We start from the raw sequence: 24,524 nt of genomic DNA, 5'->3' as shown, positions 1-24,524 counted from the left end.
CTCAATGGCCGACTTGCAGCCCTCTCCAGATTTTTGGCAGGATCGGCACTAAATCCCTTCCATTATTCTCCTTGTTAAGGAAGGGATGCCAGTTTGAATGGACTCCGGAATGTGAGGAGGCGTTCCAAGAGTTCAAAAATTCTTAAGCCAACCTCCTATCTTAACCCGACCAATACCGGGAAAAGACCTCGTCCTATACCTATCTGTGGCAAACAGGGCTGTCTCCTCAGCCCTGGTCCGAGAAGACGAGGTCGGTCAACACCCGGTCTATTTTACCAGTAAGGTTCTACAAGGCCCTGAGCTAAGGTACCACAAACTAGAGAAGTTTGCCTACTCCTTAGTGATAGCCTCACGAAGACTACGACCTTACTTTCAGGCTCATACAATAAGAGTCCGTACGAACCAACCCATGAAGCAAATCCTCCAAAAGACGGATGTTGCAGGGAGAATGGTTCAATGGGCAATAGAACTCTCCGAGTTCGATTTGAAATATGAAACTCGGACAGCAATCAAAGCCCAGTGCCTTGCCGACTTTATTGCAGAGTATGCAGGAGAACAAGAGGAGAAACCGACTACATGGGAACTCTATGTAGACGGATCCTCCAATAAAACAGGGAGCGGCGCAGGCATAATATTGGTAGACGGAAAAGGAACCCAGATAGAGGTCTCCTTAAAATTTGAATTTTCGGCTTCAAACAATCAGGCAGAATACGAAGCCTTGATTGCCGGATTAAAGTTAGCAGAAGAAGTTGGCGCTACAAAGGTGATGATCTACAGCGACTCACAAGTGGTGACTTCCCAAATAAGTGGAGAATATCAGGCGAAGGATCCCAACATGAAGAAATACTTGGAAAAAACCTTGGAACACCTAGGGCACTTCGCGGAAAGCGAGGTCAAGCATATAACTCGGGATCTAAATAGCAGAGCCGACGCCCTATCCAAGTTAGCAAGTACCAAACCTGGAGGGAACAACAGAAGCCTGATTCAAGAAACTCTCCAAGAACCCTCGGTAACAAAAACGGAAGATGAACAAGAGGTACTTGAGGTAGTCGGCCTAAACCTCGGATGGATGAATCCCTTAGTCGAATACCTGAAATTCGACATCCTCCCTAAAGAGGAGAAAGAGGCCAAAAAGATCCGAAGGGAAGCACAACATTATACATTGGTGAAAAATGTCCTTTACAGAAGAGGGATATCAACACCATTACTGAAGTGCGTACCGACCTCAAGAACCACCGAGGTGTTGGAGGAAGTACATAATGGGATCTGCGGAAACCATCTCGGAGCGAGATCATTGACCAGAAAAGTAATCCGAGCAGGATTCTATTGGCCGACCTTGCAGAAAGATGCAACAGACTTTGTGAAAAAACGCCAGCCATGTCAGATGCATGCAAATTTCCACGTGGCTCCGCCAGAAGAGCTCATCAGTATAACTTCCCCCTGGCCTTTTGCAAAATGGGGAATGGATCTGTTAGGTCCTTTTCCCCAAGCACCAGGGCAAGTCAAATACCTGATCGTGGGAATAGATTACTTCACAAAGTGGATAGAAGCAGAACCACTAGCTACTATCACCGCTCAAAGAAGTCGCAGGTTCCTCTACAAAAACATTATCACAAGGTATGGAATACCTTATTCCATAACCACAGATAATGGGACTCAGTTCACCGACGCCTCCTTCAGAAGTTTGGTAGCCAGTATGAAAATCAAACACCAATTCACCTCGGTAGAACACCCACAAGCCAATGGGCAAGCCGAGGCAGCTAACAAAGTCATACTGGCAGGCTTGAAGAAGAGACTACAGGAAGCGAAGGGGGCTTGGGCTGAAGAGCTCCCTCAAGTATTGTGGGCTTATAGGACGACCCCCCAATCCGCCACAGGAGAAACACCCTTCCGATTAGTCTACGGCGTAGAAGCCATGATTCCTATAGAAATCAGTGAGCAAAGCCCAAGGGTAATTCTTCACGATGAGGTCGGAAATGCACAGGGGCACAAAGAGGAGCTCGACTTGCTCCCCGAAGTCCGAGAGAACGCCCAGATAAGAGAAGCAGCATTAAAGCAAAGAATGGCTACCAGATACAACAAAAAAGTCATTCGAAGAACATTTGCTGTAGACGACTTGGTCCTAATCAGAAACGACATTAGAGTCAACAAGTCGGGGGAAGGAAAGCTCGCCGCCAATTGGAAAGGGCCATACAAAATCAAAGAAGTGTTAGGGAAAGGTTATTATAAAATAACCGACCTGGATAACACTGAGTTACCAAGGTCGTGGCATGCTTGTAATATGAAAAGGTACTACAGCTAGAAGCGAACTCTATTCCCTGATGTACTCTTTTCCCAGCTTCATGATTTTTTCCCAAAAAAAAAAAGGGGTTTTTTCTGGAGAGGGGTTTTTAACGAGGCATCATAGTAGAGGCTAAGGGAAATATACTGTCAAGACCCTTAGTAGCAAAAAGGTACCTTCACGATTAATAAAGATCTTTTTTCATTCATAATATCTCTCAATATCCTCCTTTATTTTTCTAAGTCTTTCTACGAAACGCGCCGACTTAAGCTCGACAAAGCGTGAAAATCCCATGAACCGACCTAGATGGTCGTCAGGATAAAACGACGAGGTACAAGTCGGTGTAAAGAGGTTATACAAGTCGGTCGTAAAAACTCGGGAACCAACCCGACTCATAAGTCGGAAAGAGATCCCGAGTAGGAAAACTTGGAAAACTTCGATCCACAGATCGGAGTATAACACCGAGTAGAAGAAAAACGCATCGCAAAAATAACCTAAGTCATAAAAACTCACTAAAGCAAAGTCGAGTATAAAGGATAACAAAAGAGATATGACAACCTGAAAAGTTTAAAGCTGGCATACAAACCTTTCCACGAAAAAGGCTCGAGAAAATAATGCAGGCTAGCAGAAGGTTTTTCGAAAAAGATCAAACATATTTCAAAATAGAAAAGCATGTGCACGCGCAAAGTAACTTAAACCCTTATCCAAAAAAAGGCACCTACTTCGATTAGAAAACCCTTATCCAAAAAAGGCATTTATTTTGTTTAAAACCCTTATCCAAAAAAGGGCAACAAACAGAATATTTTGTTTACGGCCTTGAAAGGCCAGAAGCAAATTGTTCACAAACCACCAGCAGATAAATAGAAGTTTAAAAAAGGGGGGGACCCACAGGCCGGGCCCCCATATAGCCACAAAAATAAAAAAGTCATTTCTTGGACGGAGTAGAGGAATCACCAGGAAGAACACCACCAGGACCGGGAGGAGGAGCTAAAGAGGAAGTCGGAGTGAGGATTGAAGAACTCGGAGCATCTTGGGGACGAGGAGGAGACTCAATAATCCTCTGTCCCCGAGTCTTCAGGTCTGATTCGGAAATGACCTCGGGGACGGGAGGATCAACGATGGCGCCGTCAATAACCACCTTGTCAGGATGGAGCGGAGAAAGGTCCAAGTCGGGAGCGATAACTCTGACTTGTTCCAAGAAAATCCTCCAAGACTCCTCGGCACCATCGGCGATAGAGTCCTCCAACTCGGCATATGCGTTCCGAGAATTCAGCAAGTCCTTCCTCACGGCCACAATATCTTGAAATAAGCTGTGGTAGCTGTCTTGCGCCGTCTTCCTCAGATTAGCCTCCAAGGTACATTGGGCCCGTAGCTTACCCTCCTCCTCCTTCAGGTGATCCCTCTCCTTCCTCAACCTATCTCTCTCCTCTTTCAGCTCCTTTTCATGTTTTTCAAAAATACGAAGTCTCCCCTCCAACTCCTCAACCCTCGAGGTTGCACCCAAGGAGCTAAGGGGAGCCTTCTAAAAAATGTCCAAAAGCTTGCCACAAACACCCGCCGTCCTAAAACTCTCCTCGGCCATGGTGGTAAGGTGGTTCCGAACAGAAACATCATCCATATGTATAAAAGGATAGATGTTCTTTCGGACGAATGCCATAGCATCCGCCTTAACCCCACCATCGAAGGAAGAAGAGCCAGACTCTGAAGTCTTGCGCTTCTTCTTCTCGGGTTCGGAGAGAATTTGGGCAGAGGGGGGTGGTCGGGGCAAGCTCGAGGAAGAGAGAACAATAGGTTGAGTAGGAGTGCCAGTGTTCTTAGGAGGAGGAGGTGGAGGGGGAGGAGAGATGATTACCCCGGACCTAGCCCGGGACTTCGCCTTAGCCTCCCGGACCCTTTGGTAGGCCTCCTGAGCATTCTTTTTTGCCATATCTACAAAAGAAAACAAATAACAACCGAGTTACAAGTCGGTAAAATGTAAGTCAACAACTCGTCGGCAACTCGGAAATAAAGAATGCATGCACTACCTATTTGAGATTGAACGAAGGTCGGTGTACCCTGGAGAATTTTCCTGGTATCCAAGTATGGGGACTTCCCCCACGCTTCTCGGAAAAACCCTACAATGGCCGCCTCCACCTCGTCTAGGTCATCTAGACCAATCTTTTCGCAAGGGGTGGCTGGCAGCCAGTAAAGGGGAAAGCGATGGGAGGAATGCTCATCCAGAAAAAAGGGGTGGTGGCCCTCTACAGCTTGAACCTTGAAGAAAAAGTTTTTGAAGTCGTGGAAAGATTCGTCAAAAAGGGTGAAAATCCTCCGACCTTGAATGGCTCGGAAGGATACCCATTGTTGTTTGTTGTTTAGCCCACTAAAGGGCTTAGTCATATGGAAAAGATAAAAGAAGATTCTCAATGAAGTCGGGAAGTCTAAAGCGTGACTTATAAACTGATAAATCTTCAAAAAACCCCAGGAATTGGGGTGGAGTTGAGTAGGGGCAACCTTGCAATGGTGCAAAACGGACATCTCGAAAGCCGAGAAAGGGAGAAAAACACCCAAACGGGTGATCATACATTCGTACATGAAGAAAAAATGAGGGGTTGCCTCATTAACCCTTCCAAAGCAGACCCGGTCTTCAGGACCCGGGATTATCAATTCATATTTGGGCTCGTCCTCGTCCGAAGTACAGAGCCTATGATGAGTTCGGAGGTGAGTGATGAATTCAGCGTCGACCAACGGTTCCTCCCCAAGGACCGTATCGTCAACCCACTGAGAAAGAATGTCTACAGAAGCCATTTTTTTTGTAAAGAAAAGTGGCAGAAAACCTACAAAAGGGAAAAAGGAAAAAAGAAAATCAAAAAACAAGGCCACTAAAGAAGAAAGATTCGAAACCAGAATCTACGGGTCAACCTATCTACTCGCCAAACAAAACATGCAAACAAAAATGACATGGGAAAAACAGAACTAACCTTTAGCCGAAAATGAAGGTTGGGGAGAACTGAAGTCTTCAAACACAAGAATGCAACACAAACAGGATAAGGAGAAGTTTGAAAGATTGCAGAAACGGAAAATGGAAAGAGAGGGAAAGTATTTATAAATAGGCTAAGGGGCATAATGGTAAAAACGAGGCAGTCATTAATGCGACTGCACCGTTACCAAAGCCCTCAATCCCTAAATGATCCCTCAACGGACACGACGCTTGAATTGACGTAACTGTCAGAAACCAAAAGTCGCGAAAATCACGTCGGTTCTCACCATCCGTATTCTTTCAAACAAGTCGACTACGAACCCGAGTTAAATACTTGAACCCAAACTTTAAAAAGATTTGGGCTCAAGTAGGGGCACTGTTCATACCCTGGCCCAATGTTAAGGGCCCAGGTCCAATCGAAAGGCCTGATCCATTAGATTAAGCCTAGCAAAGCACCCACCTCCACTCAAGAGGTCGGTGTCCACCCCGACTTGGTACGAAGAAGTCGGTTGCGAGATTAGCTGGCAGATAAATACTCATTCAAATGAGTAACCGCCCCTGAAATCTCTCCAACCACTTCATAAAGCCATATCTTAACCTCCCTAAGATGATGGGACGGTTATTATCCTAAAGATACGGCACTACTCCAACGGTGGTTATTGGCTCACCACTATAAGTACACTGACACGCCTCAGGTATTCCCAAGTCCAATACTCTCTAAGACCTGCTCACACCCTTGCTAACTTAGGCATCGGAGTGTCTTTGCAGGTACCACCCCCCATTCACACGCGAGCACAAGTCGGACGGAGCCTCCCGAGTTGCGGACCCCCACGGAGTCCTCCTCCATCATATACTTGGGCCGCCGAACGCCATCCATTGGACTAATCTCCGGTTACCCACCGTAACAGTTATCATATTAGAGTTTGATTTAAATTGCTACTTCACCTGGCCTTCTTCTAAATGAATAAATAGTGAATTTCAGTACAAGATAAGAAGTGCTTGTGTTGTATGCATTTTAGGACCAACAAATTAAAGTCTCTTAATAATGTGAAAGATATTTGGGAGAGATCATCTCGTAACAAAAATTCTCGGTATATTGTAACATACATGTATATAAGTTATCAAGCGCCAATAGTCAGAAAATTACACAGTTCATGTGCCACACGAGTCAATTAAATAAAAAAACCACATTTTGTAGAACTTAAATGGAAGCAGAAAATTGAGACTGCAATTAGAGTGGGCATGGCAGAACACAAGACGGTAGGGAAGGACAAAAAGTAGTGCCTTATGGTCAGTTTCCCACTGCATGTGAACTAGAATAGAGAAAAAGAACAATATATATATTCTATGTGAGAAATAATATTTGTATTCTTTACTGTTTTTTATATAATATAAAAATAATTATATTTTTATTTTAAATAATAATTGTTCGTATAAAAAAAAGTATATAAAATCAGTTATTCCATATATATAATAGTATAATACACATGTAATGTATGTTTTTAATTTTTAATATTTAATTTGTATCAATTTTACCCCAAATATTAGTTATTAGCTTACTTTGCATGAAAATATATTCCCAGTTTCCCACTAGAAGTTCACAGATTTAATAGCTAGAAGCTAGGGGACCACATTCTATTTGCACTGCAACTGACACTTTTCATGGGCATGCCCATTTATTGTATGTAAATGAGGTGTTGGGGGGGACCTTATAGCCACCTTAGCTTTGCCTATAAATATCTATATATTTCCCATCAATTTAATATTCTTGTAGTTTCCACTTTTGGCAGTTGATGGGCAATGGGCCTTTGAGAAAGGTGAACATGTTAGGTGAAACTTGTAAATCAATTTTGTTTTATTTTATTTTCTTCTTCACTTCATAGCATACCATTCAATTCTTTTTATTCTTGCCTAATGGTCTAAAATCTAAATACATAAATTTTACTGTGTATCATAATTCATAAAAGTGTATAACTTGTAATCTCTCGGTTTATTTTTCTACTACTATCTCAATTATAATCTCTGAATCTCCGTCATTATTCAAATATATCAATATGCAAAGATATCTTACTGTAACTCTGTAAGCTTTTGTTTTTTGGTCCAAGCACTGTATTTTAATATCAAATGTGTGACTAAACAATAGCCATATTGGGCTCAAGATTTCCCATGTAGTAACATTAAGTCCAACATGATATAAATCAATTCTTGCATCCTGGACTCTCTCTTTACTTTCTGCTGGATTAATCCATTGGGGCTAGCTACCATAAAGGTCTAATTCCTTCAATGTAAGACCGTTAAAAAAGGTACTCTTGGGCTATGGCCCTATAATGTACCCCATAACACCACCGTTCTTAGCTCTCACTCTTAATCTTGTTATGGATTTTGCTAGAGCATAAGGTGAATTGGTACGGAAATCGAAAGTAAAAACGATTTTATGTCCGTAATGTATTTTGAAAACATTAAAACTTAAGAGTTAAAAAAATCCTTTTTTCTAGAAACACAAACCTTCAAACTTTTTATTCATTAATTAGTATTGTACGATTAATTATGAACAAAACAAAGATATTATGCAGTAAAGAATTTCCTGTTGTTTAACATATTTTTCTTAATGCCTATTAGAATAATTGATGTTCTAGCAGCGAACCATCTATGGGTTATTTGGTGCACATATAGGGTCCAGTAACTTAACGCTTTAAACCATGACCCAAGTGAGCGCAATGTTATTGTAGCCGACCAAGCCCAAGCGAAGATAAACAATGCTTAAGCCTTGAAGAGACATTTTTTCTATATGGGTTGTTTGTAGTAGAAGTTCCGGAAAATGTATCACAATTATTATTTGCTTATGCCAGTAGAAGTTCAAATCCACCAACAGAACTAATGGACAAACCCTTAAATAGATCTCAGATTAATCTTTGACCTATCTTGGAGTATGTGGAAAATAAAAAAAAATAAAAACAAAATATGAGAAATGCTAGAAGACAGCAATTTTGGTGTTTTCTAAACATCAATTGGCCATTAATAGTATTTTTAATGGTATAAAATTACATCTAATAGTAATAGATCACTCACTTTTATTTTAATGGTTAAATACTGACTAAAAAACACAAAAATTGCTGCCCCCTATATTTTTCCAAAAAGAGAAATTTCTCTTAATAAAGTTTAGGCAACTAGTCTCTAGTGTGACGAGAATCCCCTTCCCTACACTCTTCGGATATTGTTCCGATCGGTAGTTAGTTTGCAATTAAGATGGTTGAAAGATGACTTGAATTTAAAACTATAGGCGCCTTAAGCTACACAACATAAATCCATCTAAAGCAATTATCAACACTTTCCCAATTTTATGAATCTCATGGTTAATTATTAAATCAGTTTCATATGCAGAATTCAATGAAAATTTGTCATCCATTAAACCAAACAATCCTAGTCCTAAGCCATATAATACAAGGTTTTAGGCATTCCAAGCAATGTTATGTGACATGGAGGTCTCAGATTATTGGTACACATCATAATCTAACTAGCGATTAATCAGCCAATGTAGGCAAATAGAACTCATCATCATAGACCTCACCTACATAGTCAAGACGTTGGAAATTGGAACACACTTTCAGTGAAACAATTTATGGAATGTGAAAACTCTATCGCAGTTGTCTTTGTTGAGTCCCATGAAATGATTTGAGATACTTAACTAAATTGTTAAGACAACTGCACCTTTATGAAGTTAATAATAATTTTCCAGAATGGTGCATTAATTACTCAGTAGAGAGAACAAGATTTAAATTCGAGGAAAAGAGGAAGAAAAAAATAAACTTAAGAGATCACTCAATTAGAAAGCTGTTTCAAATTGAGATGATGGAATAAAACTCTCATTCTCATCAATCCTAATTACATTACTCGGTTAAATCAATTTATCAATGACACTAAAACTATATAATCTTATATAAAACTACCAAACAATCCTACAACCGGCGACAATAAGCTAACTATGCTTTTCAATTCACATCTCAAACGCCACAAACTTCAAAGTATTTCCGAGTTTTAACAATCTCATGGCTCATAAATCACCCTAGACCCTAAACCCACAAATCTTGTGGAATAAAACCAAATTGACCAGCCAATATAGACAACCATATATAGCAATTTGTAAAATTAACGTTAGAAATCTAACAATTAGTTATTCAAAAGAGGGAGGGGAATCAGAAGGGGAAATAAAAGACGACGGAAGAGAACAACTCAGTGAAGGGAAAAGGTTTTATGGTTCTATTGTGAAAAAAATTGAAGGAAAATGCGAAAAATAAAACAAAAAAAAGTGGAAAAAGACGAGAAAGCAGAACAGTTAAAAGAGGGGAAAAGAGATAACTCAGTGATGGCAAAAGGTTTTTATGGTTCGATTCTGCCAGCAACGTTCCTCAACTACAATTTCAGAAGAGGGAGCTTTTATATCCTCATTGTCAAAACCTCTTTCCCCATTTCAAAATAAAAAAAAAAGAATGAAAGAAAATGCGGAAAATAAAGCATTGAAACGAGGCGAAGAAGTGTAAGAGATCACTCAGGTCAGCGGGGTGGTCGACACGCAAAGCAATCTCAAGAAAGAGAGAAAGCACTGCATTCCGGTCTGTTGAGCTTGAATTTCATGGAGTCATCACCGTGACCTCCCACACATCTTTTATTGAAAAAAAAAAACATAAGAAATATTTTCAAATATGAAAAAATAGTAGAATCATGAATCGGTTGTCATCAAGAAATTGTTACACATCTTATATTGAAAAAACAAGCGAGAGAAGAATCGGTAATCAACAAGAAATTGTCACAAAACTAATAATGAAAAAACCAATAAGAATTACAAAGATGACAATACAGTAGAATCATGAATCGGTTAATCAACAAGAAATTGTTAAACGGTACCTCCTGCCTCCACTTCCTATTAAGGCTTTCGTAAGATCGGTGATGAGTGAAGATAGAGTCTGAATTTATAGGAAGCAAATAGGGTTTAAGGGAAATCTTGGGCCTCGGCCCTATGATGTAGGCCCATTAAATTGGGGCTAGAAAGAGGTCTCTGCCTTCTATGTAGCCCATTAAAAATAGGTATTATTGGGCCTCGGTCCGATAATGAACCCAACAATTTTTTGAAAAAAATTCAGGAAGTGGCGGTGGTCACTGGCCAGTGGCCAGGGAGTTAACGAGTGGTGACAAGTCGCGCACGAACTTCTGGTGAGACTTGAGAGGTGTCTCTCTCTCTCTCCCGCCATTGAAGTAACTTACTGTTATCTGTATCTCACACTAAGAATTAGAATCAAAATGAGGTTGTTGTTCTCTGTCTCCGCTTCTGCTTCTGCTTCTATTTTTCTAAATCCTTCATCTCATCCACTTCATCTTCCTCAGGTGCTTCTTTCACACTTTTCACCTCTCTCTCTCTCTCTCTCTCTCCTTACCTTAATGACGCCATTTCTGTTCTCATAATTTAGGGTTCACTCATCCAACCTTGTAAGTTTCGGATTCTCTCGGAGCAGAGTCTCTGTTTGAGGCTCACAACTTTCCGTTTGAGTTGCAGGAGAAGGTACCGTAACACACAAACACTAGCACTGCTACACATTAATTATCTTTATCATTTAGAAGTTAATTTTTAGCTATTATATCATTCTGAAGGTTTATTTAGTGCTAACTCTATAGATTAGAAATTTAGATGAGAATGTTATCAAGAATAGTGAATTTGGCGTGTTTGGATCTAAAACACACAGGGGAACTTTCATATGTGCAGCCAAAAATCAAGAAGCCGAGGATGCTTTCAAGAAGACCGTCGAAATCGATATACTTATAGATATGCTTAGGGAAGCTAATCCTCACCAGGCAAACTATTTCTGTCTTTCATTTTCCTCTTCTTTTATTAGTTATTTGTTTGATTTCTTGATTGTAGCCATATTTTATGGTTCGTGATGCTTGGACTCAAATGTCATGTGTTGATAGATTTTGGATTTTGGTTTTTCAATGATGATATTGTTTTGCATCGTTATCAGCTTCAGAAAATTGTTCTTGAGAATATCCTTGCTTTCAATCCAACCTTCTGGATACGACTTGCGGCAAGGTCTGACACATGCAAGTCTGAGGATGATAAAGTACAATATTAAACTTTTCTGAATATTTCATTATTTGCTTTCTGTGCAAAATTCTTTATTACACTACATACTTTTGTTTGTTTGTTGTTGAAATGTAGAAAGATTACGAAGAGTTGGCTGCAACTGTTATGAACGTTGTGGATCGCGTGGTTCATAAGACCAAGGTATCCCTTCATCTTCAGTTTGCCAACAATTGTTAACAAGTGATTTGACTTTCTTTCTTGGTATTTCTTCTTGTGTTGCAGGAGAAGATAGAGTCTGCCACTGATGTCCTGAAGGGTGTGCTAAAACCTGTGGTTGACAATGAAGGAGAGATTTCATGGCCTCCAAGAGATCCTCAGGGACTCACATTGATGGAAATGGTGAGTTTTGTTTTGTTTGTCACCTACCCTTTGCTGGCCTCTTTTATTGGAAGGCCTTTCTTATTCATTTTAAATTACACTGTTTTTCTGCACTTATGGATCATTATTAATATTAACGTATCAAGTTTATTAAATTTCATACTATTTGATAATCATTGATGATGGACCCAATCCTATGACATACAAGTAACCACAGCATTGATTGTATATGCATCTTGGCAAATGATATATAAACTCTAGTTTGTCCACTTCTTAAGGTGTTTTGGCTCTACCATTACTTTCAAGTGGAGTTGACAGCTGGTTTGACTGCAGATAATGTTAGCATGATATTTTCTCTGTAGAGTGCAATTGTAGTGTTTTAGAAATTCAATCCAACGCCTTTTGCCTTAAGTTTAAATTTTTCTGATGAAACATATACATCAAACAATTCATACCATATAAACATTACAGCTGTATTTTATAATGCCTTCATATCTCTTCAATTATTTAGCTGTATAACCAATGATCTATCGTTTTGCTTTAAGACTCATGTTAATCAAAATCCCAATGCATCACATAACATATTTGCTTTGTTATAGTGAAGTCTTGGCTCTCTCTATTCACAATGCGTGTTAGATGATGTTTTTTATTCTCATCAATGAAAATTAACGCTGCAATAAAATTTTCACATCAATAATCATTTACTGTAATGTGTGTGAGATCTCCAGAGGCAGAGTAATTATTCATTTTCATGTTTTATGAAAAATGAATTGGATAAGACATAAAAGAGACCAAATGACTAACAACAATAATGAACATGTTTATGTATAAGTAATTGCTATGCATTGTTCTGTAATTCCAGCTGAATTGAATCAAGCACAATATTTATTTGAAAGTGAAAATTTCTCTTAAGAGTTGCATATCTACTATATCTAATGGGAATAGGGAGGGATTTGGTACACAAATTTTCGTTCCTAAAATACCATTATATCCATTAAAATACTTTTTGCTATTTTAGGATTTGAACCCAAGACTTCTTGGTTAGACTGAAAGATATTTACCAATTTGACTAATGTCACATTTATTATAATTTTATATATTTAATAAATAAAAAGGTAGATCATAATACACTAGTATTTATCAGCATTTTTTATTTATCTAATTAACTTTGAAGTTCTAATATTTAGGAGATACGTCAAAGGGAACAAGAAGGACAGCTAGATGAAGGCTTCCTTGCTGAAGTTAATGCACAACTACGACAAGTGAGTCTTTTTATTCACTTCTTCTGCATGTATATGTAAACAAAAGAATTTTCAATTGTCAATGGCCGTCAGAATTTTGTATAATTTCTTATTAATCGATTGGTTAGATGTCACATTTTTTTTAGATTCCTTGGTAGTTCTAATAGGATATCTCTTGGGATGTTGCATATATGCTGCTTTTATTTGGTTTCATGGGTATCTTATATATGATATATTCATTTATCATTTCTCTGCTGAAATTACATGTGGTATCACTTTGTGAGGCTCAACCATGTATCTTGGTTGTAATATGCAGGCAAAGGAAGATGGCGATAAGCCTGGTCTTGAGGCTATGTTGCAAAAGGTTTTGCAACTTTATGCTTCAACTGTTCTCTCGAGACGAAGTTACGCTATGAAAGGTAATTTTGTATGTGATGTATCCAATGAATGAAATGATGTTTAAAATAGATTATGTACTTGATTTTTATGTGATAGATTTGACATTATTTTAACACTTACTAACAAAACCATGCTTATCAGAAAAATATGGCGATCACAGAGTTGATTATGGAAATGAGAGTTGGACATTAAATTTTTGTCATATTTTTGTCTTGGCTTGTTTTCCACATATTCTTGTTGATTGGCATAAATATTAAACTCTTAATCTAATTTTGAAGATTTGTGTATTCTTCTTGCAGGGACTGAAGTTTTGAAGGATGAACAATTCCTTGAAAATATAATCCAAGGTAATAACACCCATAAACTTTATATTCTGCTCTGTGGGTGGTGTGTCTAGTTTGAAATATAGTGTTCTACTTTTAATCTGCAAGTGTGGTTACTGGTTACATATATCTCATCAACCGATTTTTGGATCCTTGCAGCTCGTGAAGAAGAATGGAACAATATTTTGATCAAAGGATTGACAATTGGTGCTGGAGATATTTCACCAGAGGAGCTCGATGCTGTCGTCAAGAAACGAATTGAGCGCACTCTAATTAGAACGGTGAGACAACCATGCTTTAAAATTTCGTTATTTTCACCTGTCTTTATCTTCTTTTTGACTGATGTTACTCCTTTTCCATATCCATGCTCTTTATCATCATCATCATCATTCATCATCATCACTGTCCACCTCTGGAAAACAAAGGAGGGAGGTTCTTACCAACAGCGGATTTTGACTGAATACCTGAAAGGCATCGAAACCAGAGCGGAAGAGATTGTTCAGGTGCTTCAGGGGAAACCATAATTGCTGGCTTGGCAGTGGAATGTCTTCAGTGGATCATTGTTTGCGGAGGTCATGAAGCAAGTGCATTGTGAGTTGGAGAAGTTATAGGGGTAGCAATCTACCTACACGGATCAGAATATAACTTGGCTACCATGTTTGGGTTTTGTTCAGCTGGTTATAAATATTGTCGCCGAAAATGGCATATAAAAAAATGTAGAGAAGAAAACAAAAGAAAGTATTGTTGTGGAGTGTAGAATGTGGAACGTTTATTTCTTAGCAAATTGATATAGAGCTGTAAAGAGACAATTGTTTTGAGAGTATACCAAGCAATACAGAACTTTTTCTTTTTTCTTTTGGCAATAATGACTTATGATTTGTTTAATTAAACGTCGGATCTGTCATTGTTACCGATCTATTCAAATACATGATTCAACTATATAGTATTACAGAAAAGAAAAATCCTGGATCTGCCAAGGGGATCCTTAACTTATACCTTTATTTCTGAAGGGGAAAAAAAGTGGAAAAAGAAAAATTCAGTAACTACATTAATTTGGGAGCAAAATTATGTGTTTGCCTCTTTTCCCTGTGTAATGATTTGTCCATGGTAAATTAGTAATACCAGTTTAATTTGCACCAGACTTGCTTACAAATTAAGCTAAAAACCACATTTGTTGCCACCGCAAGTTCCAGCTCCCTTAGGCCATAAATTACTATCTCGTGCAAGTAATTAAGTTTTATTTTTTTTATTATTATTATAAACACACTTACTTGACTAGTGTGTAGCCGCAGAGTGATGTGTAACTTCGAGGTTGGTCCAAATGCGCTTTAATTTGCACTGCAGTAAGCAAATAAAATGAATTTTCGAAACTATACAAAAATACAAATAGCCATCAAATATAAATTGGTACTAAATAAAAATTCCATTCATTCTCTCCATCTCTCTTTTCTCCCCCTTCTTCTTTTGAGAGCTTTGTCTTCGAAAATTAACAGATCTCATCTGAAACAAGATCACTGAATATTCTCTCTCTACATATATATGAGCTCACTTGTGTCGGTGAACTTGATTTTCGATTCATTGATTTCACCGTTCTGATCAGATCTGAGGTAAATTCCATGTTTCATCACTCCCACATTGCATCCCCCGAAAGAATTCAATACAGTAACGATTCCATGCGCTTAGATTCCAATTTTTCTTTCCTTTTTAGTCTGATCTGTAATGAAAATGTGATTATTATGCTGATATTCACATTCTGAGGTTCAATTGCGATGCAAAACATACGCTTTTTTTGTTCTTTTTTTTTTTTCCTCTTTGTGTGTGATTGTGGAAAGTGTTGTTTCGGTATGGGATCAGAATTGAGCTTATGGTTTTGCGAGATTCTTATTCTTTTTGTCTTCGTTTAATCCCGTTTTAGTTTTATTGGATTGTGCTGCAGTGGGCACGAAAGAGTGCTTTGTGATTAAGGGGGAAGAAGAAGATGTTGACCAAGTTCGAGACCAAGAGTAACAGAGTGAAGGGGCTTAGTTTCCACAGCAAGAGGCCCTGGATCCTTGCGAGTCTTCACAGTGGTGTGATCCAACTATGGGATTACCGCATGGGAACCCTCATCGACAGGTTTGACGAGCACGATGGCCCCGTTAGAGGTGTTCATTTCCACAATTCTCAGCCTCTCTTTGTCTCCGGAGGTAACCTCGCCATTTCACAGCCATTGTTTTTTTTGATACGCAAGTGGCCATTGTGTTGTTTGTGCCATTGATTTGTTCTATTGACTGCTTAATACTCTGATTTGTGCATTGATCCCAACTGATCCATTGATTGTGCATCCGCTACTGTGGATATTCATTGTTAGTCTGCATATATCTATGCAAGGGTAGTCAACTATGGAAACATAATCTAGGTTATGTTGTACTCATCTAAATTATATTAGGATCCACTCAAACATTTCTGCTAGGCAATATATTTAAGTTTTTGAAAGCGTTTTTGTGTGTGTTTGTGTAGATCTATGGTAATAAGTATGCTTCTAGTATCCCTGCTGATAATCTCATTGTCTCTTTTCCTGTTAATCTTTGGTTGCCCCGTGGTGTTGATACAATGAGCAGTACGAATTAGGGGTACGCTTTGAAATGTTTCGAGATTTGTTTTTGGCTATAATTTATATTAAAAGGAAATATCTTTGGTGTAATTGAGATTATCTGGATCTGTTAACTTAGTAACTAATCCGTTCTTTTAAACTAAGCTGTGTGCCATTGGTTGGGTTTAAATGTGATTTTTCCTGCACTTATGTTTGTCACTTGATAAAGAAGGGAAGGGAATTTGGTGTATTATGTTGTTAAGAAAAGAAAAAATATTTTGTTACTTGTAGAAGGGGGAGGGTTCATATTATTTGCTGCTTATTCGTGTTTCTTTTTTTTGGGACAGGGGACGATTACAAGATTAAAGTTTGGAACTACAAGCTGCATAGATGTTTGTTCACTCTTCTAGGACACCTTGATTATATTCGCACTGTGCAATTTCATCATGAGAACCCGTGGATTGTGAGTGCCAGTGATGATCAGACTATTCGCATATGGAACTGGCAATCACGAACATGTATATCTGTCCTAACGGGGCATAATCATTATGTTATGTGTGCTTCATTCCATCCAAAAGAAGATATTGTTGTGTCAGCCTCTCTAGATCAGACTGTTCGCGTTTGGGATATTGGTTCTCTCAAAAGGAAGGCTGGGCCTCCTTCAGATGATATATTGCGTTTGAGTCAGATGAACACGGATCTTTTTGGTGGTGTTGATGCAGTTGTTAAGTATGTGTTGGAAGGTCATGATCGGGGGGTCAACTGGGCTGCTTTTCATCCTACACTTCCTCTCATTGTCTCTGGAGCTGATGACCGACAAGTGAAACTTTGGAGGATGAATGGTAAAACTGAAGCCTAGTTATTTTCTTTTATGTTGTCCTGAATAACAACCGAGTGGTAGTATTTGTGACTTCCTATTTTACATACATACTATAGTTGAGCTGCCCTAGGCTTTCATATATTATACTCTTGATGCCATTCTGGTTATTTAAAAAATTAGCATATCAGTGTTTAGTGCTGGCAGCGAAAATGTATCATAAAATACATTTCTTGTGTGCATTAACTTTTGTAGTAGCTGGTTAACCAAGAAGAGAAAGTATTTGCTGTCGTCTTGCACTTCTCATTAATAAAATTTATGTTTTCTGTTCAGATACTAAGGCATGGGAAGTGGATACTCTGCGTGGGCACATGAATAATGTTTCATGTGTTATGTTCCATGCCAAACAGGACATCATTGTATCAAATTCTGAAGATAAAAGTATTCGAGTATGGGATGCGACAAAGCGCACTGGAATTCAAACCTTCCGGAGAGAGCATGATCGATTTTGGATTCTTGCAACACATCCTGAAATGAATCTGTTGGCTGCTGGTCATGACAGTGGAATGATTGTCTTTAAACTGGAGAGAGAAAGGCCTGCTTTTGCAGTTAGTGGTGATTGTTTGTTCTATGCAAAAGACCGGTTTTTACGTTACTATGAATTTTCAACACAGAGAGAGACACAAGTTCTTACAATTCGACGACCTGGTTCTTTAACTCTGAATCAAAGTCCGAAGACTCTTTCCTATAGCGCGTCTGAAAATGCAGTTCTTCTCTGTTCAGATGTGGAGGGTGGGTCTTATGAGTTGTATACCATATCCAAGGATGGCGCATTTATTGGTAGGGGCGATATGCAAGAGCCAAAGAAAGGTCTTGGTGGATCAGCTGTCTTTGTGGCTAGGAATAGGTTTGCTGTGCTCGACAAAACCAGCAATCAAGTCCTAGTTAAAAATCTGAAGAATGAGCTTGTTAAAAAGAGCGCTCTGCCAATTGCCACGGATGCCATATTTTATGCTGGAACAGGCAACTTGTTGTGTAGGTCAGAGGATAGGGTTTTTATATTTGATCTTCAGCAGAGGCTTGTTATTGGGGATCTTCAGACCCCTTTTATCAAGTATATTGTCTGGTCTAATGACATGGAAAGTGTTGCCTTGCTCAGCAAACATGCCATTGTCATTGCAAGCAAGAAGCTTGTTCACCAATGCACCCTCCATGAGACAATCCGCGTGAAAAGTGGAGCATGGGATGAAAATGGCATTTTTATTTACACAACATTAAATCATATCAAGTACTGCCTTCCTAATGGCGATAGCGGGATAATAAAAACACTGGATGTCCCAATATATATCACAAAAGTTGTTGGAAACACCATATTCTGCTTGGGTCGGGATGGGAAAAACAGAGCTATAGCTATTGATGCGACTGAATATATCTTTAAGCTCTCTCTCTTGAAGAAAAGATATGACCATGTTATGAACATGATAAAGAACTCCCAGCTTTGTGGGCAGGCTATGATTGCATATCTACAGCAGAAAGGGTTTCCTGAAGTTGCCCTCCATTTTGTGAAAGATGAGAGAATTCGGTTCAATTTGGCTTTAGAGAGTGGGAACATTCAAATTGCCGTTGCATCAGCCACTGCAATTGATGAGAAAGATCACTGGTATCGATTAGGGGTTGAAGCTCTTCGACAAGGAAATGCTGGTATAGTAGAATATGCATACCAGAGGACCAAAAATTTTGAGAGATTGTCTTTCCTTTATCTCATTACTGGTAATGTGGAGAAACTTGCAAAGATGTTGAAAATTGCCGAAGTCAAGAACGATGTGATGGGCCAGTTTCACAATGCCTTATATATGGGTGATGTCCGAGAGCGCGTTAAGATTTTGGAGAATGTGGGTCATTTGCATCTGGCATACATCACTGCCAAAGTCCATGGACTACATGATGTTGCTGAAAGGCTTGCAGCTGAACTGGGGGATGATCTTCCATCTTTGCCCGAGGGGAAAAAACCATCTCTCTTGATGCCACCATCACCTGTAATAACCAGTGGTGATTGGCCCCTTCTTAGGGTGATGCGAGGCATATTTGAAGGTGGCTTTAGCAATATAGAGCATGATGCTGAAGAAGAAGAGTATGAAGCTGCTGATGGTGATTGGGGTGAGGAGCTTGATATGGTTGATGTGGATGGCATACAAAATGGAGACATTTCTGCAATTTTGGATGATGGAGAGCCGGGTGAAGAGGATGATGGAGAAGGTGGATGGGAGCTGGAAGATCTGGAGCTTCCCCCTGAAGCTGAAACTCCAAAAGCTTCTGGTACTCGATCTTCAGTTTTCGTGGCCCCAACACCTGGTATGCCAGTTAGCCAGATATGGATTCAGAAATCATCTCTTGCAGCTGATCATGCAGCCGCCGGCAATTTTGATACGGCAATGAGGTTACTGAACAGGCAACTTGGAATAAAGAACTTCACTCCCTTGAGATCCATTTTCCTTGATCTTCATACTAGCAGCCACTCCTATCTGCGTGCCTTCTCATCTGCCCCAGTTATATCGCTTGCTGTTGAAAGAGGTTGGAGCGAGTCGTCTAGTCCAAATGTGAGAGGCCCACCTGCACTGCCGTTCAAACTGTCTCAATTAGATGAAAAGCTCAAAGCTGGTTATAAATCAACTACAGCAGGGAAATTCACCGAGGCCCTAAAGACATTTACCAGTATCCTTCATACAATTCCTTTGATTGTCGTTGAGTCGAGGAGGGAAGTTGATGATGTGAAGGAATTGATTATTATAGTCAAAGAATATGTTTTGGGTCTGCAAATGGAGCTAAAGAGAAGGGAAATTAAGGACAATCCAGCTCGTCAGCAGGAGCTTGCCGCATATTTTACCCATTGCAATCTCCAGACACCTCATTTGAGGCTAGCTTTGCTTAATGCAATGACTGTCTGCTACAAGGCAAAGAACCTTGCCACAGCTGCCAACTTTGCGAGGAGGCTACTCGAGACCAATCCTACTGTCGAAAACCATGCCAAGACAGCACGGCAAGTTCTGGGAGCTGCAGAAAAGAACATGACCGATACCACACAGTTGAACTATGATTTCAGAAACCCATTTGTGGTTTGTGGTGCAACTTATGTGCCAATTTACCGCGGACAGAAGGATGTTTCTTGCCCGTATTGCACTGCACGCTTTGTGCTGAGTCAGGAGGGTCAGCTATGCACTGTGTGTGACCTTGCAGTTGTAGGGGCCGATGCTTCTGGATTGCTCTGTTCTCCTTCCCAGATACGTTGATGACCTCGCTGGAACGGAAGCACTTTGTTCAGTTTTTGTTTCAGGTCAATTTTCAACAACAGATACTAGTCCCTATTGTTCAATTAATATAATTCCTTGTAGAAGCTAAAAGAAGTTGTTTGTGTATGTTTCTTCGTTTCTCTTTCTTATTTTTCATGGTTTTCTTTTTTAATTCTTTTTTACTCTTCGCCAAATATAAGAGGATGATGGAGAAAAAGCCTATCAATATTTTGGGCATGTGAATTTTTCATTCATGTACTCTGCTGAATTAATTTTTAGGTTGAGTTGGATATCGCTACATTTTGAGGCCTTAATAAGTATTATATGTCTATTCAGTATTCATGATTATTTTCGTTTATTTTCATCTTTTCATCTTCTTTGTTTTTTAGGCTTTGGCATATTTTCATTTGTAGCTTCACCCAAAATCTCCCCCTTGTTGAATTTGATAACAATCAACAATTAGGTGTATATTTTGGGTAGATGACTATTATATTTACACCAAGAAGTAGGTGTATTTTCACAATTAAAAAAAAATACTTAGTTATTGATTATTAGGGTTGTTGTAAGTACACCATTGTCCATAGATTAAAGAAGTAACGACTAACGAGTTATGTTATTAACTTATTATAATGTTATATAGTTAACAATTTTATAACTAATTTGTAGCTATATATGAAAAAAGAAAAAGCTAACTAATCAAATATATTTTAAGCAGAGTGAAAATAAAATTGTTAATTGCATTTTTTATATTAGATAGTTCGAATTATGTTATATGATTAACCATTCTATAGTCAATATATAACTAAACAAAAAACAAAGAAATTACCTAACAATATATATTTCAAGAGTAAAAATAGCATTATTAGCTACAACCTTAATATATAATCCTCAAATCAAATCTTTCTATACTTTATTGTACCGACCTTTGTATTCTTGTATTGATATAGATATAGATTTTATTATATAAAATAAGTCATCCGCATTAATATAAATATTAGTATATTTTGAGAGAGAAATATCAGGAATTAATATTTTTAGCAATATTAGTCAATACTTAATTAATATTTTTAGCAATATACTATTGAAATTTAGATTTTAAAATTTAGTATTCAGTATTTAGAATATAAGCTAAGTATTAACTAAAAATAATAAATTTTACTAATTAGATAATATTTTTAAAAAAATTAGCTATCCACAATTCCACATTAGTAATTGAACCACAGTTAAAAAATCCCTCCGGCAGTGTTTATGAAGCCCCCGGCCTAAAGAAAATTTTTTTTTATAATAGAGATAACAATTAAAATGATCCTTCAGTTTTAATTCAATAATTAAAATACCTTTTTAGTTTTTAAATTAATTAAAATGGTCCATCAATTTTAAACTATAAATTGAATTGTGTCTCCATCAATCATTATGTTAATGTCATTAACAAAAAATTTATGTGACACATTAATTTTTACACCGATAGAAATAACAATTAAAATAGTCCCCCAACTAATCAACTTTAATTCGATATTCAAATTGGTCTCCTAGTTTTAAATATATAATCAAAATAGTTTCTTAAATTTTAAACCGTGAATTAAAATAATTCCTTCCTCAAATTTACATATGAGAATTATTTTAATTATCAGAGTTAAAACACTAACGAAAATTTTTATTGTTTTCTCAATTATAATACTTAACCACTTTATTCCCTCCTCGCTCACCGCCACTGTGTTTTATAACTTTTGTATCCCAATTCCCAACCTTCAAGCCATTTTTCTAAACTAGAGACCAAACTTCTATTATACTCTTTCTTGTCATAATAATTTTTCTATTTTATTTTTAATTTTTTTAAAAGAAAGCTAATGTATTTAAATAATAAGATTGGAATGATACTAAAGAGTATAGACTATAGAGTATAGAGTCTACAAAACTTTCCAGCTAAATTTCATTTTTATTTCTTTCCTTCATAATTTTCCCGTGAGACGAGGAAGGAAGGAAGAAAGGTATCGTTTGGTGGAGAGACTGAGACAGAAAGACTGAGACTGAGAGACAGAGACTAAAAGACAGGGATTGAAACAAATTTCAGTATTCTGTTTGGTGCAAAATGGGAGACAGGAATTGAAACAAGAATGAAACTCTAATTTAATTTGCACAAAGGGTAAAATTAGAATTAATTAATTGAAATGAAAGTATTTTAGGTATAAAATGTTATTAAAATTTCAGTCTCTATCTCTAAAAATTTCAGTCCCCTGTGTCCCTACTTTTTGGAGGTACTGAAATACTGAAATTTTGGAGACAGAGACAAAAATTTTAGTACTAACAAACACAATACTGAATCTCAGTCTCTCAGTCTCTGTCTCAGTACCTGAAAACAAACGCTACCAAAGTGTCTGAAAGTCAATAAAAGTCCTCTCTTCAGAGCTAGGACTTGGGAGGCACGTTTGATTAAATAATGGTTGACACAAATGTTTTATTTCTTTTAAATTTCGAGAAAAAAAATGTTTATATTTTCTGAGTAACTAGTACTATATTTAAATAATTATTAAATACTTAAAGGGACTAAAATTAGGGCCAAATATTATAATCAAATAATATTATAAAATATTTTATTTAAAATTATCTAATTAAAAAAATGAAATAGTTATTATTTATATTTTTTATTAAAAAATAAAAATAGTGAATCCTTGACCACTTGGCGAATTTTCATTGGTTGAACCACGTTGTCACCTTGTTCCACATGACAAAATAGTCTTGTAGAAGAAGCAAAGTTTTTTATATAAAAAATTAAAAAACACAACATACATCACACAATCACAACCCAATCCAAAAAACTACTCACCATAGTTTAAGTTTCCCAGTCCAAATCCAAATCAAACAGAGAAAAGAAAGAGGGTTATTGTGATAACAATGGAAAACCAATCATCATCTTCATTTTCGTCTTTGATGGAGATGCAGTTCCTTATCCTTGATCAAGTTCGGTTTTTGGATGTGAATGAAGATACCCTTTCGCAGTGGGAACTCGTTGATCTCTTTGACGTTGAAGAAGAATGGGAAGAACAATGCGATGATGGTAATATTGTTGATGATGGGTTCAATTACGCTGATTCTTCCCCCATTTCTTACCCTAATGTTGACCCAATTGAAGGAATTGGCAATTTTATCCCTCGTCGTGACGTTGTTGATCATGATCACGGTCATCATGATAATAACAACGATGATGATGAGGTTGAAGGTGTTGACGACGAAGATGATGAAGATGATGATGGGTATGACTTGGATGATGAGCTTGTTCCTTGGAATGTCGGGAACAGATTTGAGAGGCAGAGGATGAGGAAATTAGGGAAAAGGGCATGTTCGAAAATGAACAATTCAAAGAGGAACCCTTATTTGTACACAAGGCCAGGGTGTGTGCGTGGTAAGCATGGTTTAGGTCTTAAGCACACTTACTAATTATCGATCCAATTTGCTAATTGGAGGGCTCTTCAATAATTAGGGCTTTGAATTGGGTTGCTGATTTCTCTAGTTAGTTTAACTATTTAGATTTTAGTTGAACTGTTGCTTAGTTTGTATTTATTTGAATATTTATGGCTGTGTTGTTTAGGATTAGGTATGTATTATGTAAATGAATTTCTTTAACGTGGATACCATTTTCTAAATGTATATCTTTATTTTATGTTTTGTTAAGGGATTCAATTGAGATCCATCTCTGATCCGCAGGCAATAACACTCTGTGTTCATGAATGTACACTCTGTGTTCATGAATGTGAATGTGAATGTGTACGCCCTTTTTCTAATTCAGATACTACTATTAGTTTGATATTTGCAAGCATTGTTGGTAAGTAATCACATCTAACGTTGAATCTGTAACTATGAGGTGATATTTTCACCAATGGCGAAGTTAGTTTGGGTTAATAATCTCAAAATGATCACATTCTCAATCCTTTAATCTCATGGAATGGATTAATGGAATACTCTGCCTGCATAGTGCTTAGTTTGAAGGGAACATGTTATCAAGGATGAAGACTTTTTATGTGATATATTGAGCCCACGGGAATATATAAGAAAAATGGAAAGCATATAAATAAATTAATCATATATCTCTTAAAAATCGTTCTTTATAGTTTTGAGTTGATCTCAAATATCCAAGACACAGAAGTCTCACTTTCCGAACAAGAAGCAGGATGATCATTGATGTAAACAGCTTATTCA

At 37.8% G+C, this 24,524-nt stretch overlaps 3 protein-coding genes and 3 non-coding genes across 7 annotated transcripts; 3 read left to right on the top strand and 3 right to left on the bottom strand.

Annotated features, from left to right (window-relative positions):
• Window positions 1–8,718: 8,718 nt before the first annotated feature.
• On the bottom strand, window positions 8,719–8,807 carry LOC130972348 (small nucleolar RNA SNORD34). Its single transcript, XR_009083532.1, has one exon. It is a non-coding gene; the product is annotated as a small nucleolar RNA SNORD34 (small nucleolar RNA).
• Window positions 8,808–9,593: 786 nt separating this feature from the next.
• LOC130972411 (small nucleolar RNA R30/Z108) lies at window positions 9,594–9,696 on the bottom strand. The gene has a single exon (XR_009083581.1). It is a non-coding gene; the product is annotated as a small nucleolar RNA R30/Z108 (small nucleolar RNA).
• An 84-nt stretch (window positions 9,697–9,780) lies between these two features.
• Window positions 9,781–9,890, bottom strand: LOC130972366 (small nucleolar RNA Z107/R87). Its single transcript, XR_009083549.1, has one exon. It is a non-coding gene; the product is annotated as a small nucleolar RNA Z107/R87 (small nucleolar RNA).
• A 498-nt stretch (window positions 9,891–10,388) lies between these two features.
• LOC130970000 (uncharacterized) lies at window positions 10,389–14,528 on the top strand. The gene is made up of 11 exons (XM_057895935.1): window positions 10,389–10,619; window positions 10,703–10,794; window positions 10,976–11,084; window positions 11,252–11,350; window positions 11,449–11,514; window positions 11,596–11,712; window positions 12,879–12,953; window positions 13,249–13,351; window positions 13,631–13,678; window positions 13,814–13,935; window positions 14,080–14,528. The coding sequence occupies exons 1-11, from the start codon at window positions 10,536–10,538 to the stop codon at window positions 14,176–14,178; spliced, it is 1,014 nt and encodes a 337-aa protein (XP_057751918.1). The 5' UTR covers window positions 10,389–10,535; the 3' UTR covers window positions 14,179–14,528.
• Window positions 14,529–15,034: 506 nt separating this feature from the next.
• LOC130965956 (coatomer subunit alpha-2) lies at window positions 15,035–20,694 on the top strand. Of its 2 annotated transcripts, none has more exons than XM_057890711.1 (4): window positions 15,035–15,261; window positions 15,591–15,840; window positions 16,574–17,068; window positions 17,377–20,694. In XM_057890711.1, exons 2-4 carry the CDS (start codon window positions 15,633–15,635, stop codon window positions 20,328–20,330), a joined length of 3,657 nt encoding a protein of 1,218 aa, XP_057746694.1. In that variant the 5' UTR covers window positions 15,035–15,261; window positions 15,591–15,632; the 3' UTR covers window positions 20,331–20,694. The 2 variants fall into 2 exon arrangements, with proteins under 2 accessions (XP_057746694.1, XP_057746695.1); XM_057890712.1 differs by having other exon boundaries at window positions 15,071–15,261; window positions 15,570–15,840.
• A 2,420-nt stretch (window positions 20,695–23,114) lies between these two features.
• On the top strand, window positions 23,115–24,132 carry LOC130965327 (uncharacterized). The gene has a single exon (XM_057890094.1). It carries the CDS (start codon window positions 23,223–23,225, stop codon window positions 23,763–23,765), a length of 543 nt encoding a protein of 180 aa, XP_057746077.1. The 5' UTR covers window positions 23,115–23,222; the 3' UTR covers window positions 23,766–24,132.
• Window positions 24,133–24,524: the final 392 nt, after the last annotated feature.

This window comes from Arachis stenosperma, chromosome 3 (assembly GCF_014773155.1).
Source record: "Arachis stenosperma cultivar V10309 chromosome 3, arast.V10309.gnm1.PFL2, whole genome shotgun sequence".
NCBI classification, from domain to species: Eukaryota; Viridiplantae; Streptophyta; class Magnoliopsida; order Fabales; family Fabaceae; genus Arachis; species Arachis stenosperma.
The sequence above is the reverse complement of the archived record's forward strand: the minus strand, read 5'-3'. Positions and strand labels throughout refer to the sequence as shown.